This window comes from Macaca mulatta, chromosome 4, assembly GCF_049350105.2.
Source record: "Macaca mulatta isolate MMU2019108-1 chromosome 4, T2T-MMU8v2.0, whole genome shotgun sequence".
In the NCBI taxonomy this organism is placed as follows: Eukaryota; Metazoa; Chordata; class Mammalia; order Primates; family Cercopithecidae; genus Macaca; species Macaca mulatta.
In genome coordinates, this window is record NC_133409.1 from 144730305 (window position 1) to 144748801 (window position 18497).

General features: G+C 52.1%; 1 protein-coding gene across 2 annotated transcripts; it reads left to right on the forward strand.

Annotated features, from left to right (window-relative positions):
- Positions 1 to 218: 218 nt before the first annotated feature.
- Positions 219 to 17964, forward strand: CCDC167 (coiled-coil domain containing 167). Of its 2 annotated transcripts, NM_001261613.1 has the most exon segments (4): positions 219 to 297; positions 15717 to 15811; positions 16046 to 16098; positions 17608 to 17964. In NM_001261613.1, coding segments are annotated over 4 exon segments (294 nt in total). In that variant the 5' UTR covers positions 219 to 255; the 3' UTR covers positions 17712 to 17964.
- The last annotated feature ends 533 nt before the right edge of the window (positions 17965 to 18497 follow it).

An 18497-nucleotide genomic window follows, 5' to 3' on the forward strand; every position in this document is an offset into this window, starting at 1 on the left:
CCGGACTGTCCATTGTGCCTCCCTGTACCGACTTTTCCTTCCTCCACCCACCTAGGCTGAGACCTCAAGCTAGAGGTTGCCCCTCATAAACATGTCCGCACCAAGCCGGCCGCGCCCCTCAACAAGATGGCGACGCCAGCAGCCCCACCTCCCGCTGCCTTGGTGGCCAATGAGGGAGAAGCATGAAGACTTGAGCATGCGCATAGCGACTTGGTGGGCGCGTCCAGTGATGACTTGGGGATCCGGGCAACTAACATGACTAAAAAGAAGCGGGAGAATCTGGGCGTCGCTCTAGAGGTGAGGGGAAAAGTGGGGGTTGGGCCACCTCGTTAGTTGCCTTCTCCTGGCCGCGGGATAAGGGATGGGCTGGGCTGGGCTGTAGGTGGGAGGAGGAGGCAAGCGGAGGAAGAGAGGGCGACGAGGCTTGGGGAGAGGGACGGGAGGGGTGAGAAGGCCCACGGGGTTCCCGGAGGCAAGTTAGCAGGAGAGGGTACCCGATGGGCGAACCAGACTAGAGGGCATCTCCAGAGAGGAAGAGACATGGAAGTGAAGGGGAGCCCCAAAGACGGCCTGGCATAGAAGTGAGGGAACTGAAAGCGAGGGACACAGAACAAAAGGGATGGGTACAAAGGTGAGGGAGACCCCAGAGAAATAGGGACCTGTAGATGAGGGGAACTCCCAAAGGACTAGGACGCAAAGATGAGGGAGCCCATTCTGGTGTATATTACTAATGGTTTAAATATCCTCTAAAAGGGGAAATTTTTCCTCCAGAGTGTGGAAGCTTGTATCTTCAGAATTACTTTGGGAATATGTAAAGATAATTGGGTCTCATGCGTCCGTATGAAGAGACCACCAAACAGGCTTTGTGTGAGCAACGTGGCTGTTTATTTCACCTGGGTGCAGGCGGGCTGAGTCCGAAAAAAGTCAGCAAAGTGTGGAGGATTATCATTAGTTCCTATAGGTTCTGGGATAGGCGGTGGAGTTAAGAGCAATGTTTTGGGGGCAGGGGGTGGATCTCACAAAGTACATTCTCGAAGGTGGGGAGAATTACAAAGAACCTTCTTAAGGGTGGGGAAGATTACAAAGTACATTGATCAGTTAGGTTGGGGCAGAAATAAATCACAATGGTGGAAAGTTATCAGTTAAGGCTATTTTCACTTCTTCTGTGGATCTTCAGTTGTTTCAGGCCATCTGGATTTATACATGCCTGTCACAGGGGATATGATGGCTTAGCTTGGGCTCAGAGGCCTGTCTGACAAATTCTGGAATTGGTGATGTGACGGAATGGCTTAAAAATAATTTGCTGCATATTGAAGGGAAAGAAAACATGCATATTGAGCAACCACCGTGTGCTACTTTCATTGCATTATCAGTTAATCCTCACTGCAGGCCTGTGAGGTTTGTACAGATGAGGAAATTGAGGTTTCAGGTGGAACCCAGGCTGAGATGGTAGAAGTGCTGGAGCCTGGGAATCAGCACAGGTGGTCTTCCTGGAAATTCATCTTGCTTCCCGTTTCCCTTCCCTTAGGGCATCCTCCTGGAGGTTGCAGGAGAGGTACTGGGTCATAGTCTTCTTCAGGCTTACTAGTGAGTTCAGTGATTCTCAAACTTTAGCATGCATAGAGTCACAGAGCTTGTTAAAAATGGAGAGCTGAACTCTTCCCACACCCCGAGTAATTCAGTAGGACTTTGATGTGCATTCTTAATAAGGAATCTGCTTTTTTTTTTTTTTTTAAAGACAGAGTCTCGCTCTGTTGCCCAGGCTGGAGTGCAGTGGCATGATCTTGGCTCACTGTAACCTCTGCCTTCTGGGTTCAAGCGATTCTTGTGCCTCAGCCTCCTAAGTAGCTGGGATTACAGGCACGTGCCACCATGCCTGGCTAATTTTTGTATTTTTGTAGAGACGGGGTTTCACCATGTTGGCCAGGCTGGTCTTGAACACCTGACCTCAAGTGATCTGCCCACCTTAGCCTCCCAAAGTGCTGGGATTATAGGCATGAGCCACCATACCCGGCCAGAATCAGCATTTTTTTTTTTTTTTACAAGCCACGCACACCCCGTGGTGATGCAGGTAGTTTTAGTAGCACCCCTTGAGAAATATTGGCCTATACTAGGTAGGAAAAAGGTTGATGGAAATGTGAAGAGGATGGTTTATGAATGGTGAAATGAGATGGCACTGTGTGGCGGGAAGAACATAGACTTTATAACCTGTATTAGGGTACAATAAGCTGCAGTAACAGAGAAACTCCAAAACTCAGTGGTTTCAAGAACAAGAAAGTGAGTTTTTTTCTAACAGGCTAGAGCAAGGGGCAGCAGATGTCTGCACAGGGTCAGTAACTATTTTAGAAGAGACATGGTCTCTTCTAAAGAGCCAAATGGTCTCAGTTGCAACTACAGTTGATCCTCATTATTCACGGATTCCACATTTGTGAATTTCCCTAATAGCTAAAATGCATTTGTAACCCCAAAATCAGTACTCTCAGTGCTTTTGTGGCAAATGCAGAGCAGTGGGAAAAAATTTGAGTTGCTCGAGGTCCATGTTCTCAGCTAAAGTCAAACAGGTGATGCCCTGCCTTGTTTCAGCTGTCCTGCTGTAAACAAGGGTCCTTATTGTGTTCTATTTAGTGCCCTGTTTTTTGTTTTTTGTTTTTTTTCATTCTCGTGTTTTTTATTGGTGATTTTGCTGTGTTTTGCTTTTGAGACGGAATCTCGCTCTCGCCCAGGCTAGAGTGTAGTGGTGCACTCTTGGCTCACTGCAACCTCCACCTCCTGTTCAGGTGTTCCCCCCTTCTCCTGCTGCAGCCTCCCTAGTAGCTGGGATTAGCCCACCACCAAATCCGGTTAATTTTTGTAGTTTTGGTAAAGACGAGGTCTTGCCATGTCGGCCATGCTGGTCTCGAACTCCTGACCTTAGGTGATGCGCCCACCTCAGCCTCCCAAAGTGCTGGGATTACAGGTGTGAGCCACTGCCCGATTTCGTGGTTTAAAGTGCCCTGCCCACCCCCCGACCCCCGACCCCCCGCCCCAAGCATAGGGCTGAAGTGCTGTCTGGTGGTGTTCTTAAGTCCAAGAAGGCTGTGATGTGTGGCAGAAGAAAACAGGTTTCTTGGCCGGGCGCGGTGGCTCAAGCCTGTAATCCCAGCACTTTGGGAGGCCGAGATGGGCGGATCATAAGGTCAGGAGATCGAGACCAACCTGGCTAACATGGTGAAACCCCGTCTCTACTAAAAAAATACAAAAAAAAACTAGCCGGGTGAGGTGGCGGGCGCCTGTAGTCCCAGCTACTCGGGAGGCTGAGGCAGGAAAATGGTGTGAACCCGGGAGGCAGAGCTTGCAGTGAGCCGAGATCCGGCCACTACACTCCAGCCTGGGCAACCAAGCCAGACTCCGTATCAAAAAAAAAAAAAAAAAAAAAGAAAGAAAACAGGTTTCTTAGATCAACTGTTCAGGCATGATATAACTCATGTTGGTTGTGAGTCCAGTGTTAATGAATCAACTATATATTGAATAAGATCACTTTAAACAGAATCACACATAAAACAAGATGGCAAAAATGTGTCCGTAGGCTTGCAGGAACCCAGCCTGGTTCGGTATTTGCTAATTCAATATTGGAGGCAACTTTATAGGACATAGCTACCAGGAATAACAAGAACCAACTGTATTCAGGCTAAGGAGTATGTAAATGAAGCAATATGTAAATGAGTGGGTGTGTCAGTGTTCCACTAAAGCTTTATCTGCAAGAACAGGCATTAGACCATTTGGCCACAGGGCTTAGTTGCCAACTCCTGGTCTAGAGTACCAGTCTGTGGTGGTTCTGCCAGATTCCCTTCCTCTGTGGCTCCACCATCTCTCAGGATCTTGCCACCTTATCAGTAGAACCAGGGCGTACCCCACTGATGTGTCCACTGGCAGAGAAAGAGGAGAATGGAGGAAGCACACCCACCGTCATGGGCCCAAACTGCCCACTTTCCATTGGAAAGAACTAAGACCCCACCTGAGTGCATGGGGACCAGGGAAACGCGTTCACCAGTCAGGAGGCCACATAGCCAGCTACTGTTTGCTTACTATGGAAGAAGAGACCAGTGTGTTTTCACAGACAGCCTGTAATCTCACTGCAGATGGCACCTCACCTCACAGTGTGGTTGTGAAGATTAAATGAGACATTGTGTTAAGTGCCCAGCACGTGCCTGGCACGGGATTGGTAATCAATACACGGTAGCTCCAGCCTTTGTATTTCTTTTGCATCCTTCCACCATGGCTAAGTCGAACTCATTCTTGGGGATTTGTTCCCTTGTCTATAACATGAAGGACTTGAATTTCACCAGGGGTTACAAACTCCTTGACTATGGACCAAATACAGATCACAGATGTCTTCTGTTTGGCTGACACAGATTTTTAAGTTTTTATTTTTATTTATTTTTTTGAGACAGGGTCTCGCTCTGTCACCCAGGCTGGAGTGCAGTGGCGTGATCTCAGCTCACTGCAGCCTCCGCCTCCCGGGTTCAAGCAATTCTCGTGCCTTAGCCTCCCGAGAAGCTGAGACTACAGGCGTGCATCACCACGCCCAGCTAAGTTTTGTATTTTTAGTAGAGATGGAGTTTCACCGTATTGGCCAGGCTGGTCTCGAATTCATGACCTCAAGTGATCCGCCTGCCTTAGCCTCCCAAAGTGCTGGGATTACAGGCGTGAGCCACCACACCCAGCTGGATTTTTAAGTTTTTAAACTTGGTGGAGCATGTATTCTCCAAGTGCCTTATACTGGGGCAGATTCCATTGTTTTACCCTCTCCATACCTCTGCCTTATACTGGGGCAGATTCCATTGTTTTACCCTCTCCATACCCTCTCCATAGATATTTACATTTGCTATCTTGGTCCCTAAGTTTACTTTTTGCTTGGATATTAGAAGATTTGACATTTGTAACCGTGTGCCTTGGCAAAAGCCTGACATCTGGCTGGCTGTCTCCCCACCTTGCTTCTCAGTTGCCCCCAGCGGGTCTAAGTATTGAATGTGCACTGATGCTCAGTAGCAGTAGATATTGTCCTCTTATTAAAAGTCTTGTGCTCAGAGCCAATGAAGTGGTGATTTAATCAAAAATGTTTGTTAATCTGACGAGTGCAATAAAACCCCCACAAGTGAGTGATCTCAGCACCTGCAAACAGTCTCCACTTGTAATGAAGCAATTACCAAGCAGGCAGCACTCACCCGTGGGGCTGGCTCAGGCCAGCTGTATTAGCAGTCACCTCTTAGGATGACCAGGGCACCCTGTAGCCTCCCCCTCAGAGTGGTTCCTTTTATCCAATTCATTTGCCACCATATGAGATCTCAGAGTTGGAAAAAACTGTGTTTTAGCTTCTGATAATTTATTCTTAATAAGAAAAAATTAGAGTTCAAATGAGAAATCACCCACCCAGTACTGATTTTAATGTTGTGTGGGAGGAAGGAAATGTTGAATTCCAGTCTAAACTGATAGGAGAATTTTGACTGATGTGAAACCTGTTTGTGTTTTCAGGTCTCTGATAGTAATGAGCTGTTCCTTGGTCATAGCACTTTTCTTTTGTAGCTGGGCTGTTCAAACTGGTGTCTTTAGATGTTTGGTCTTGAGTTAACAGATGTGTGGTGTCTTAGCCAATATCTTAAAGCAGATAACTTGGTTGGATCTGACCCCTAGTACAGAAAGTCTATCAATTTGGAAAGCTTTTGGCTACAAGTTAAAGAAAACTGACCTCAATGATTTAAGCAAATGGGAGTAGACTTTTCCCCCTACAGAAATTTGTAGGGGCCAGGCACATCAGCTCACGCCTGTAATCCCAGCACTTTGGGAGGCCGAGGTGGGTGGATCATTTGAGGTCAGGAGTCTGAGACCAACCTGACCAAAATGGTGAAACACCATCTCTACTAAAAATACAAAAATTAGCTGGGAGTGGTGGTACACACCTGTAATCCCAGCTATTCAGGAGGCTGAGGCAGGAGAATTGCTTGAACCCAGGAGGTGGAGCTTGCAGTGAGCTGAGATCGTGCCACTGCACTCCAGCCTGGGCGACAGAGACCCCATCTCAAAAAAAAAAAAAAAAATTTGTAGAAAGGTGGCTACTGGCATTGGTTCCAAAGCTCACCTATGTCAGGGTTGATATTTCTGCATTATCTTAGCTGTTTCCTCGTGGTCACAAGATAGCAGCCACAGCTCCAGTCATGATATTCAACTTTAAGTCAGGAAGGAGGAGGAAGGAACAACACTGTCCCTTTTATCAACAAAGCATAAGCTTCCCCAGGAATCTCCTAGCTGACTTCTGGAACATCTCATTGACCAGAACTGCGTCATGAGTAAGCCTAGCTGCAGTGAGGCTGGGAGAGCATCTGCTGAGGTTTTCCACCTTCTGGAGTAGAGGTGGGCAAAGGAGCTGGGGTGGGGAGTTGGTGTTGTGTTGGCCAGTTGACAGTATCTGCTGTAAGGAATAAAAGCTAATGCGAGTCATTGAAAATTCACTGGAATCCTTACCAGAAAAAGAGGGCAGGATCGGCCCAGCGCAGTGGCTCACGCCTGTAATCCCAGCACTTTGGGAGGCCGAGGCGGGCAGATCACCTAAGGTCGGGAGTTTGAGACCAACCTGACCAACATAGAGAAACCCTGTCTCTACTAAAAATACAAAATTAGCTGGGCATGGGGGCACATGCCTGTAATCCCGGCTACTCGGGAGGCTGAGGCAGGCGAATCGCTTGAACCTGGGAGATGGAGGTTGCAGTGAGCCGAGATCACGCCATTGCACTCTAGCCTGGGCAACAAGAGCGAAACTCCGTCTCAAAAAAAAAAAAAAAAAAAAAAAGATAGGGCAGGATCACTGACCATGTGGGAGAAGTGGTAGGCTGAGGGGAGAGAATGGCCTAGGCTAGGAAGAGCACCGGAAGGCTTGACACTTGTGGTTATTTATATGGTGCCAGCCACTGCAGTAGCCTCGGTGGGGCAGGGCGGGCAGAAGCACCAAGTGTGGAGCACTGCTCTGGAACAGGCTGTATACAGGGCTCAGGGGAACCTCCCAGTTTCCTGAGACAAGGGCTAGGAGCAGGTGAGTGGACTGTCAATAAATATTTGCTGAAGTGGCTCGAGTGGCAGGAGGAAGCATTGAACCTTCCACCCTGACTCTGGGCCCAGCCGAGTGACTGGGTGGTCAGAGGTGAGGAGGCCACAGTAGAGCAGGTGGTTAGACGCCACCTTGCTGGGAGCCCAGAGCCCCAAGCCAGGGGCTGGGAGAAAGGCTCGCAGCACGCAAAGGACTGTTCAGGGGCCGCTGACCATTAAATGAGCCTCACCTGCTGCCAGGCGGGAGCGACAGGTCGCCATTGGGCAGGTGATTTCTCGCGGCAGCCTGCGTCTGGCTCTGCGCCACTTGACGGGGGTCAGGAGACTAAAACCTCATTACCTAGCGCGGCTGGATGGCGGCGTGTGTGGAGTGGCTGTCTGCCAGCATCTTAATTAATGAATTCATAAGGCTCGGGGTGGATGCCAGTTCTTGAAAAGTGCTTTGAGCCTTTCAGCGATGAAGAAGCTTTTGCTAATTTATCAAAAAATAGATATCGGGGGGAAAGAAGAGAAAACAAACCCCACACCACCCTCCAGCCCAGGGACAGCAGGGGTCTTCGGGCGCGGACTGACTCGGGCGTTACTTGTAGGGCTGGCTCGGCCTCCGTCTCCGCACGGGAAGGCGTCGGGACTCGCGTGGGCTGCAGCGGCTCCCTCGCCTTTCCGACCTTGCATGGGGGTGCGTGTCCAGGCAAGTGACAAGCCCCTAGGCTCTCCCTGCTCTTCCTGAAAATTGTTCATTGATTAAAAACTGGGAAGGTCAGCCGTCTTCAGCTGCACACTCTGCGAGAGAAATCCTCACAGGGCCTGTTGATGTGGGGAGCCATGGGCGGAGGTTTGTTTTCTGCCCCCACAGAGCTCTGTGAGCTGCCTCCACAGAAAAACATCCCTTAAACGATGTGGGGATAATGGGCCCTTTGGGGTTTGAGGCTGGTCACCTGGAAAATTGAGGCCCAAGACCCCCCTGTGACTTGCTGTGGAGCCTGAAGGCCCCAGATGGAAAGCCCCTGCACTCTTGCCAGAGACCATCTGGGCAGGCACTTGGCTGCTTTACCCATTATAATAAATGTCCTGGGGTCTCCTGACGTGTGAAAATGAGTGGATTTTCAAAAATCCAGTTCCCAGGCTGCTGGGGCTGGAGATGAAACAGCTGACACCACTCTCCTGGCTGTGAATTAGCAAGTGAAAGGGAAGGCTTCAGTACTGCTGGGGAGAGAAGGGTTTCTCAGGCCGGAGTAGGCCACCTTTTTCCTTCTCCAAACTGGATCTGTTTTGAGTGAATCTTGGAGGGTGCTCTGACAGTCTAGGTGATCTGCGGCAGGATGCCTGGGATGTTTGTGAAGCTTACTGAGTTGGCTCAGTGTAAGGGCAGACGCTGGGCTCCTGTCTCCTCTGTCTCAGCAAACACATTTCAATCAGGGCTTTCCCTCACAGTGAGTATCTGTTATGTAGACAGAAACTGAGCACAGCCTCGTACAAGATTATTCCGAGTAGAGAATCTGCTGAAGCCAGATCAGTGAGCTTAGATGGGCTTCAGCTGGGATGTGGAATGACTGTTCTGCAGAACCCTTCTTTGTCATGAATGGTTTCATGAGGGATTTTGGAGAAAGAGCTTGAAGTGGTGGAAAGAGCATAAGCTCTGAAGCAGAAAAACCCAGATTCAGGCTTCAATTCTGCCCCTTCCCAGTTACACGACCTTGGGCAAGGTGCTGAAGACCTCTGCACGGGAGCTTGCACCTCTGTAAGATGCAGATGGGCCCTTGCACAGTGGTTGCAGACACAGGAAGCTGCCCACAATCTGCCCAGCTCCGGGGGGGTAAGGTGTGGAGGTTGTGTCCAGGAGCTAGGGGTCCCTCAGAGCTGGTGAGCGCTGCCTTCTCCATGTGGCATGGTGGTTAAGGGCACAGACCTGGCTGCCCAGCTCCCAGACTTAATGCCTGTGTGACCCTGGACAGTTACCCATGTCTGAGTTCCCTCCATCTGTCAAATGTGGATGCTAATACGCCCACCTCACAGGGTTCTTGCAAGCATTACGTGAGTTAATCAGTGTAAAGCGTGTAGGTCAGTGCCTGGCACACAGCACAGACTACAGAAGTGTTGCTGCTGCTGTCACTGTTGTGGTTCCATTTTGTCTGGACTTTTGGTTTCCAGAGGCTGCTTACACTCATGCTGTCACGCAGACACTGGAGACTCCGTGACTTGAGCTTGGCTCAGCTACCCTGGCACCACGCTCTTTGTTGGAAGGTCTCAGTGCCCAGTAAGGACGTGGCCAGCCAGGTGCAAGGTATGCCCCATGCCACTGCCTGACCCTATGGCAAACCTGTCACTCGCTGGCCAGAAGCTCATAAGAGTAAGGCCGGAGAGACAGCAAACAACTTCCTAAACCAGAAAGCAGAGTGGCCTGTGTGGCCCAGCGCCAGGCCCTGGGGGTGCCTTCTGCCCTTTCCCAGAAAAAGGTCTGGCCCTAGACAGTGGCTCATTAGGGAGTGGGCAGAGAGCCACCTCCCCGGCCGTCTAGATGCTCTGTGGGAGCACCATTCAGTAGGAGAACGGAGTGAACGGTAGCCTGTGGCTCCAACTGTCTCATGCTTGTTGGCAGAAGAAAAGCTGCATATGAGGCCCCCAACAGCAGCCAGCCCTGGAGCTGGCACCCCTTAGCTGACCTGGCCAGATGCTGGGCGGTTACCTGTGCATGAGCTGGCAGGAAGTTCCCTGCCCCCAGTGAGGCCTCTGTGGGGCTCTGATTCTGAGAGGGCCTACACTCCTGAAAAGATGCCTCACGGGGATTTCAGACGAATTTTACAGTTTCTCTTAACACAGTAGTTTTACGGCATATAGGACCCCAGGGAGACTTCCTTAAAGCTCCCAGAATAAGGTGATATTCCCCAAGTCAGGCAGCAGAGGGGAGTTTGCTTTTCTGCCTGGGGGCTGCTGAACTCCAGACCCGGGTGCTTGCAGGAAGAGTCCCTCCCCCTGCTGCTGGGCATGAAGAAGCCATTTCTGCTCTTGGCACTTGCCAGCAGGACTGACAGCCCTACTTGGCTAGGGCCTTGTCCCCAGCACCCCTCAGGCCTACAACATAGCCTCTGCGGCCTTGACTGCTGGGCTGACTTTAGATCTTCTCATTCTTCTGCACAGAGCACCCCCTCTGTGGAGGGCCTTTGGTCTCATGGGTCTCCTCGCTGAGCTCACTCCTCCACCCAGCAGGCCTCAATTCCCTGCCCCAGGCTCTGATACTGAGAAGCAGCAGTTCTCATACTGACTTAGGCAGCATCACTACAGGGCTTTTCTGTTTAAAGAAGAGACTTGCTGGGTCCCAGTCCCCAAGGCTTCCCCTGGGGTGTTTCCCACCTTTCTACCTGAGGGAGGCTCCTTCTCCATTCCCTGCCTCATATGCCTCTTTTTCCTTCCTCCTCCCCTCTTCCTTCGTGCTTTGTGTCTCCCCTGCCTAGGCAGACCGCCCCCCTCCCCCAGCCATCACCCCAGGCAGTTTTTAGCCACTGCTGGTCTCTGGGTGAAGAACAGACTTTCTCCCAGGACACCCTTCACATTCGTCAACCTGTTCCTTGGCCCCCTGGACCACTTGCACAGGGCTTCACACAGGTCTTCACACAGCGCCTCCAAGGGCTCAGACTGGGCCAGATGCCAGGAAGCACAGTGTGCTGGCTTACAGTGGGTTCATACCACCGCCTCTCTTACCTCCTGGGGTCCCCTGAGCCCCTGCAGATCGCAGCCCTGCGCCCCCTGCTGACTCATCTCAGTGACTGGGACACAGTGCTCTTTTCCCCTGTGTAAAAACTGACCTTGGTTTTCTGAGTATAAATATAATGCATGAGTGCTTCTTAATGTTATTGTACAGCAGGGGGCACCTGCTCTCTGCCCCCACACTGTGCCTGAGTGCCGTCTAGGTCTCTGTCTTGGCTGTCTCCACTTTGCTGGTCACAGTCACAGCCAGAAATGCTGCCCCCTGATAGCTCCAAGCAAGTCCTGGCACCTGAGCCAGCCATGCCTCTTCCTGCCAGGTGGCCCTACTATGCAGCCTGTCGGGCAGGAGTCCTGGGATCCCCCATGGTCTTCAGAATATAACTTTCTCTTCCTATTGAGCTTGGTTGGATCCCTTCCATGGGGCCTCTTCAGGCTGCCTAGAACCATGGTATGAGTAAGCCCTGGCTCTGGCTGCTGGGCCTCACCTGCTGTTCCACATTTTCTCAGATGCCCACTGATGCCCAGACTGCCCCGAGGCTGTTCCACCTTGGACATGGCTCCAGGCCTCTCACGCTAGGATTCTACCAGGCGCCATGTCTGCAACCTGGCCCTGGCTCCAGAGGCCCACCCTAGCTTTTTCTCCGGGCAGGATCGCAAGGTTCCCACCATGCCATGTTTAGAGCAAGTGAAGCGAGGTGGCTTGTGGCCTGTTGCTGTTCTGACATCTACCCTGGGGGCCCTCCCTGCTGAACCCTTTCATGGACTGGGAATGGCCACATCCAAGCTAGAGGGGCCCTCCTCCCTGCGCTGCCAGTCAGCAACCCATGGAGATTCCTCTCCACCTCATACCCCTGCTGCTGTTTTTGTTTTGTTTTGTTTTGAGACAGAGTCTTGCTCTGTCACCCAGGCTGGAGTGCAGTGGTGTGATCTTAGCTCACTGCAAGCCTCCACCTCCTGGGTTCAAGCAATTCTTCTGCCTCAGCCTCCTGAATTGCTGGGACTACAGGCATGCACCACCACGCCTGGCTAATTTTTGTATTTTTAGTAGACAGAGTTTCACCATGCTGGCCAGGATGGTCTCGATCTGACCTCATGATCCGCCCACCTTGGCTTCCCAAAGTGCTGGGATTACAGGCATGAGCCACTGTGCCCAGCCACACCTCTGCTTCTATCACCTTCTCTTACTCTTGCCATGGACTAATTAGGTTTTCTTTTTTTCTCCAAAGATCCAGTGCAAACCACTCTCTGGTAATAAAGATGGCAAACACTTACTGAACTCTGACCGTGTAAAGCATGTTCTGGGCATCTTACCTGTATGGCTCCATGTCATCCTCACATAACTCTTTGAAATACGAAACATGGTTATCTTTGTTTTACACATGAGTCAACTGAGCACGGAATTAAGGGACTCGCCCGTTCGTACCGCAAGTGTGACAGAGCCAAGGGCACTGATCATAGCCCATGCTCCTTACCACTCGCTCACCCGGAACCACCATTCCAGGCTTCTGGGCACTTGAACTCCCAATTGCTTGCCCAGTTCTGGCACTTCTAGAATCTTCTCAACATTTGTCTCCTTATCTGGTCCTAATCCCCACGTCTTCTCTCCTGGTCCTGGCTGTCTTGTCCTCTGTTGCCTTCAGCCTGGTGGTGGCAGGGAGAGAGCTAACCAAAGACTGCATATTTGCCTCAGGTCGTCTGCAAAGTACATAATCCATGTGCATGCAGTTGAGAGTTGGCTGAAAATCCAAGTCAGTACTTCCTTTAAGACCCCCTTTCTGGGTCCTCTCCCACCTTTCAGGCCCATCCTGCTGTGTCAGCTCTGCTCTGTAGCCACCACTCCTGACCCCAGCCACAACTAAAAGAGGCATCTGGACTTACCTTCCCTCCCTGCCTCTGCAGCCAGGTCCCCCGGAGTCTCTCCACCCATGTTGACAGCTGGCTCCTGCTTCAGCAAATGCTGCAGGGTGTTTGATTGTCAGCTTCCCGAACCAGGCCCAGTGCTGGGGACCCAGCAGGGTCACCTTCTGAGGATGGGTTTGTGGCCTCTGAAGAGCCTCTTGACAGTTTTAGCCTCCCCTCACTCAGCCCACATCAAGCAGCTGGGTTATAAAGAAGGGGAACTTGCTATTTAGAAGGGAATCAGAGAGAGCTGTCAGCAGGACATAAATATTCATAGAGGGAGGTTAGAACTTGAGTCCCTAAAACCTTGATTTGTGTTCGACCGTTTAAGCCTCATTAAAAAGTGGCAAATGAAAGTGGAATATTCAGTGGAACTGCAGATAAATTGGGCTTGTTCAGATAAAGGCCCCCGACTGCCAGCTCTGCAGGCTCTGCCCAGAGCATGATAGCAGATTGGCTTGGCCACTTGTGGTTTGCCAACCTCAATTTTAAGATTTTGCTTAGCATGAGTTCCTGGCCTTGCTCTGGGGGCAATTACCACTTGTTTGGGCACTTGGTAGCCTTCCAGAGGTGATGAGGGATGGAAGTCCCCAACCTGCTCCCTCCCCAGAATGACATGCAAACCAAGGCCTGGCTCAAAGGCTGTAAGGAGAAATCTCACCTAGGACTAAGACTTGCACTGGGCAATCTGCAAAGCGCATAATTTATGTGCATGTCTAGTTGTTTCTCCTTCTCCTAGCTTTTTCTAGCTTCTGTGGACATGAGGAGGGAGGGTTTCAGACTCTTGCTACATGAGACCTAAACCGTCTGTCCTAGCCCCTCAGTTCCACCCAAGCTCAACTCCACTCATTGTGGCTAAAAATACAAAGACTGCAGCAGGCTAGGCCTTGTGGTGGGCACAAAGAGGAGACAGATGGTCACTGTTCCTTCTAGGACAGAAGCTTTAGACTCAGGCCTCTGCCAGGACCAGGCAGGTCACATATATAAGTGGAATGGGCCAATCTGTGGGCTAGACCTGACCTACGGGCTGCCAGTTGGCACCATCTAGAGACCCCTAGAGTTTGGGAAGATAGGGTTTGGACACAAACAGGAGGGCAACAAAGAATACACTCAGCCTCATGAAGGAAGGACTGGTTAATTTGCCAGGAGGAGGAGGGTGGAATGCACCCCCTCCCCTGCCACAGCCAAGGGCAGCAGGGAAGCCTGGTGGAGGAGGTAGGGCATCAAGAATTAAGCTTTATTTGTGCTTGAGTGGAATCTGGTTCCCTGATTGTGGTTTCTACACCATAGGAAACTGAGTCTCAGGGTACCGTGGGGCTGGGCTGTGTGCTGGGGGTGCTGCTGTAAAGGGGAGGCCGCATGGTGGCCTGAGGCACTGGCATGGGGCTGCCACTCTTCCCTGAGCCTGGCTTCCCAGTGTTCATTTCCCTGCTGCGCAGGTTCCAGGTAGGCCTTTGGCCTCCCCAGGGACAGCCCCATCTCCTGGCTGGGTCTGTTTCCCAGGACTGCCCTCCTTTTGGGTGCCCATTAGCAGATAAATGACACAATTAACCAGGCAATTAACTCAAGGCTCTGCGGTTGCTCCCTCTCACAGGGCCCTGCTTATGGGGCTGGGGGTGGCGGTGGTGGGGCTGCAGGGCAGGGGTGGATGGTGTGTCATTGCCAGGCCTTCCTCAGGAAGAAGGAAAAGTGGCTGACATGGAAGTGGCTGAGATGGGTGTTCTCCAGAGAGAGAGGCAGAAGGTCCAGAGACTTGGAATGTGACTCCCCTGACACCCAGCCCCAGAATGCCTGCCACCCTCTGACCAGCCATCCTGGGAGGCAGGGATCTTACCTGCAGTCATTTATTACTAACCCTGCAGGGGCTAACTCCAGAAGCGAATGGGGCAGAGAACTGGCTGAGACTGATAAGGAGAGGAGTGTCCCACCCTGACTCCTCAGAAAGTCATTCCATTTGGGGGACCCCCATTCTTCCATTCATGAAATAGAGGTCTTATTTGCCATGTCTCCTAGGGAAGTGACGAGAATGAGTGAAGTCAGAGATGGGAAATGGAGCATTATGGGGCTTCGAGGCACTATTCAGTCAGCTGCTGGGAGGGTCACAGAGCCCCCCGAACCCTTCTACCCACTGACACCCAGGCTTGCGCCAGCCAGAGAGATGGCCAGCTAAACACCTGGAGACTGAGTCAGACACAGGAAGATGGACTTTCAATGCCAAATGCATGGTGCCAGGACCCAGGTTTGGACAACCCAGTCCAGTATGTTATTAAACATTTCTCCACAACTCAAGTATTTCCCCAAGAACACTTCTCTGAAACTCTAATCAAACAAATGGAAAAAACAGATACCTTAACTATTTTGCTACCTTGATGGTAGGTAAAGTTGTTGCTTAGGAACCAAGTCAGAAAGGAAGAAAGGTGTTTTTGAGGATTTTTCTCAGTGATTTTTCTTGATTCTCACAGAAAAATGTTTATTTTTACAACTTGAACTACTAAGTTATTAAGATGAAATATGTCAATGAGAAAAACACCTTTGTGTTGCCCCTAGATGTCTAATCACCTGGCCCCACATGTGTGGAGTGTCTGGAAGCCAGAGTTTCTTCACAGCGTCTCCGCCACTCTAGGATACACCTGTGGGGAAGGTGCGTGCTGTGTTCAGGGTTCTGGTTGCTCCTGTTGTGGGCCCAACTGGGGCATCATGCTGGGGAGACAACAGATCAAGGGGCTGCTTCTCTCCGCCCCCAACCTGTGCTTGGCCCAGAGGGCTGGGCCAGCTGTGAGACCCTGGGCAACACCCACTGCTATTTCCAGCGTGGCTCAGGCCACTGTCCTATGCAGCTCAGAGCTGAACCACGTGGAGGCAGAGGACAACAAAACAAAGATACTCCAGGGAAGATAGGCCTGGGTGCCCTGCCCTGCCAAAACGAATGGAGGCAACACCTGTCCAAGAAGACTCCCGGAGGCCCTGCTTCCCGGTCCCAGTGTTTTGAGAGCTAGAAGCCTCAGCAGCCCACCTCTCTGTGGCCTTTGTTTCAGATCGATGGACTAGAGGAGAAGCTGTCCCAGTGTCGGAAAGACCTGGAGGCCGTGAACTCCAGGCTCCACAGCCAGGAGCTGAGCCTAGAGGCCAGGTAATGCTCCTGCCCAGCTACCCCACCCTTCCCCATCAGGCCCCCACCCCTTGTATCTATCCTGGGTCCCCCAAAGTAGACCTGAGGCAGAGGGTTTAGATCCCTGACATCTTAGCTTCAATGTACCCTCCTCCCCCGAACAAGACCCAAGCCCTGCCAACCTGGCATGCCAGCTGCCCCTCAAGTGGGGAAGAGGAAAAGGATTTGGGCCATGAAACTCCTTCCCCCTCACAGGAGGTCCCTGGAGAAGGAGAAAAACAGCCTAATGAGCAAAGCCTCCAACTACGGTAAGAAAGTTCCTTTCAGTTACCAGCCCCAGCCTCCAGTCCCCAGAGCCAGGAAGGGTCAGAAGCCCAAGGGGCCTGACAAGGCAGCAGGGAGCAAGGGGGTTCTTTGGGAGGGAGCCCGCCCCCAGAGGCTGCAGACACCCCTGCTAGGCCCAGCAGCCTGTGGGAGAGCGGGTTTGTTGCTTTGTTCTAAGGGAGGATGAGATGGCCTGTGGGTCTGTCTGCTCTTTGGGATGAAGGGATGTGGCCGTGGCCAGGTCTAGAAGACACTCATTCACCCAGACATCGGAAGTCTGCTCTCCCCCCAGCCCAGCCCACCCCACCACACCCTCCCAGGAAAACCGTGCAGTGGAAGTGAGGGGTAAAGGAAGCCGAACTTCCCACTTGGGTACGGCAAGGGCTCCTGTGGGTGGAGCGATGCCGCCACCTTCTGGGCGCTGGGGGCAGAGGCAGGTAGAGGCCAGGCCCAGCGGGGCACTAGAGGGCGGCTGGCAGGCTGATGGGCTCCCTGCTGAAGGCTGGGGAGGACCACGGTCTACAGGTGCTCCTCAGACTTGTCTGTTCTGTTCTCCCCTGGGGGACCAGGCCTGGCCAAGAATCAGCCCCAGGAAGGCGCTAATGGCAGGGAGCCCCCCAGAAGCGCTGGTCTGAAGAATGCTGTAGGCACAGTACACACCTACTGGCCCTGCCTGGAGTTCAGCATGTCTGGGCCGGGGCAGCCTGGGCCCTGGACTCAGTCTGGCCTGCCCAGAATAGCTCTGCAGGTGTCTCCTTCCGCTGCCCAGCACAGACAGGGATGGGACATCCGTTTCCCTTCAAGTTTAGCGGTTTTCACACAAAACCACACCACCACTCAATTTAGCCCTCACAGAGTACCCTCTACTTGTGTGTCACCTGGAGGGGATACTTAGATACAAGTGTGGCCATAGAGCAGCAGGACTGATTTCCTCTAGAGTCAAGACCAGCTGCCTCACGGACACAAACTGCATCTTAGCATCCCTAGATTCTGCTGCACCAGGCACCTGGCAGAGGGCAGGAACTCAGGAAACACGCGGCCCACCTGGCACCTCCTCCACTGTCGGGCCCAAGGAGGCCCCAGGCGCCCTCAGTTTCTGAGGTGGAGGAGATACCTGGAAGGCTGAGCACCACACAGCCAACCCCATGACAGGCTAGCAGACTCACCTGGCGATGTCACACCACCTCCTAGCCGGGCTTTCAGGTGTGGCATTTTTGGTGACTCCTCACCCACCTCATCCTCGACCTCAACCACATTTAAGAAGCAATAGTTGAGCAGCACTGGGCATTGGGACTTTATTAGGCTGGGTCTGTAGCCAAAAGGGTGTCAGGACTTGGGCAGATTAAGAAGGGCAGGGTCATTTTTATGGGTAAGGAGGTGGCTGGGTGCGTCTCTGCCCTCAGCAGTGTGTACCCACTCATTGGAGAGGCAGAGCAGAACAACAGGTGGGCCTAAACTGCCTGTCCCATCCCTATCACCGTCTTTCCTCCCAGAGAAGGAACTGAAGTTTCTTCGGCAAGAGAACCGGAAGAACATGCTGCTCTCTGTGGCCATCTTCATCCTCCTGACCCTCGTCTATGCCTACTGGACTATGTGAGCCTGGCACTTCCCCACAACCAGCACAGGCTTCCACTTGGCCCCTTGATCAGGACCAAGCAGGCACTTCAAGCCTCAATAGGACCAAGGTGCTGGGGTGTTCCCCTCCCAACCTAGTGTTCAAGCATGGCTTCCTGGCGGCCCAGGCCTTGCCTCCCTGGCCTGCAGGGGGGTTCCAGGTCTCCAGAAGGACATGGTGCTGGCTCCTCCCTTAGCCCAAGGGAGAAGCAATAAAGAACACAAAGCTATTCCCATCTGCTGAGTACATGTCATGGTCTGACTAGCGGAGGGTGGGGGCCGGGGGCAGGAAGGGGCAGCAGCAGGGGCGGCACTCAGGAATCAAGGAAGAAGAGATGTTCAAGGGAAAGCTCTGGCTTACAATTCAGAATAGAGGAGAAGGCCCCTAGCTTGAGTGGGAAGTAAGGAGACAGTGGGAAGCACTTCCCAAGCCAAATAGTGGGAGTTACTTCCAGGGCTCGGGCACTGCTGGGGCTGAGCAGCAGACATTGTGCCACCTGTCCATCCCCCCACCACACACTGTCATGCCATCCAGTCAGTGCCATTGCTTGTAATTATGGCAGAAAAAGTGCAGTCTGTGCAGTGAAGGGCGGCTTGGGGACTTGAAGTGGTCATGTGGCAATCCTGGGGGAGTGCGGAGTTAATCCATCTTCGACAGGCAGGCAAGGCTGGAGAGGCTGCGAGCGGGCAGCAAGTCATGGTAATGACCAGACAGACTTACGGTGACAGTGGCTAGTAAATCAGGTAGGGTTTGTAGTGAGAAGGAGGG

What these genes read in the sequence shown, in the direction of transcription:
- CCDC167 (XM_077999084.1), top strand. Translation starts at nt 256, where the DNA reads ATGACTAAAAAGAAGCGGGAGAATCTGGGCGTCGCTCTAGAG. An exon ending in ATCTGGGCGTCGCTCTAGAG is followed by an intron (nt 298 to 15,716) that starts GTGAGGGGAAAA and finishes CCTTTGTTTCAG; the next exon opens with ATCGATGGACTAGAGGAGAA. An exon ending in GAGCTGAGCCTAGAGGCCAG is followed by an intron (nt 15,812 to 17,607) that starts GTAATGCTCCTG and finishes CTTTCCTCCCAG; the next exon opens with AGAAGGAACTGAAGTTTCTT.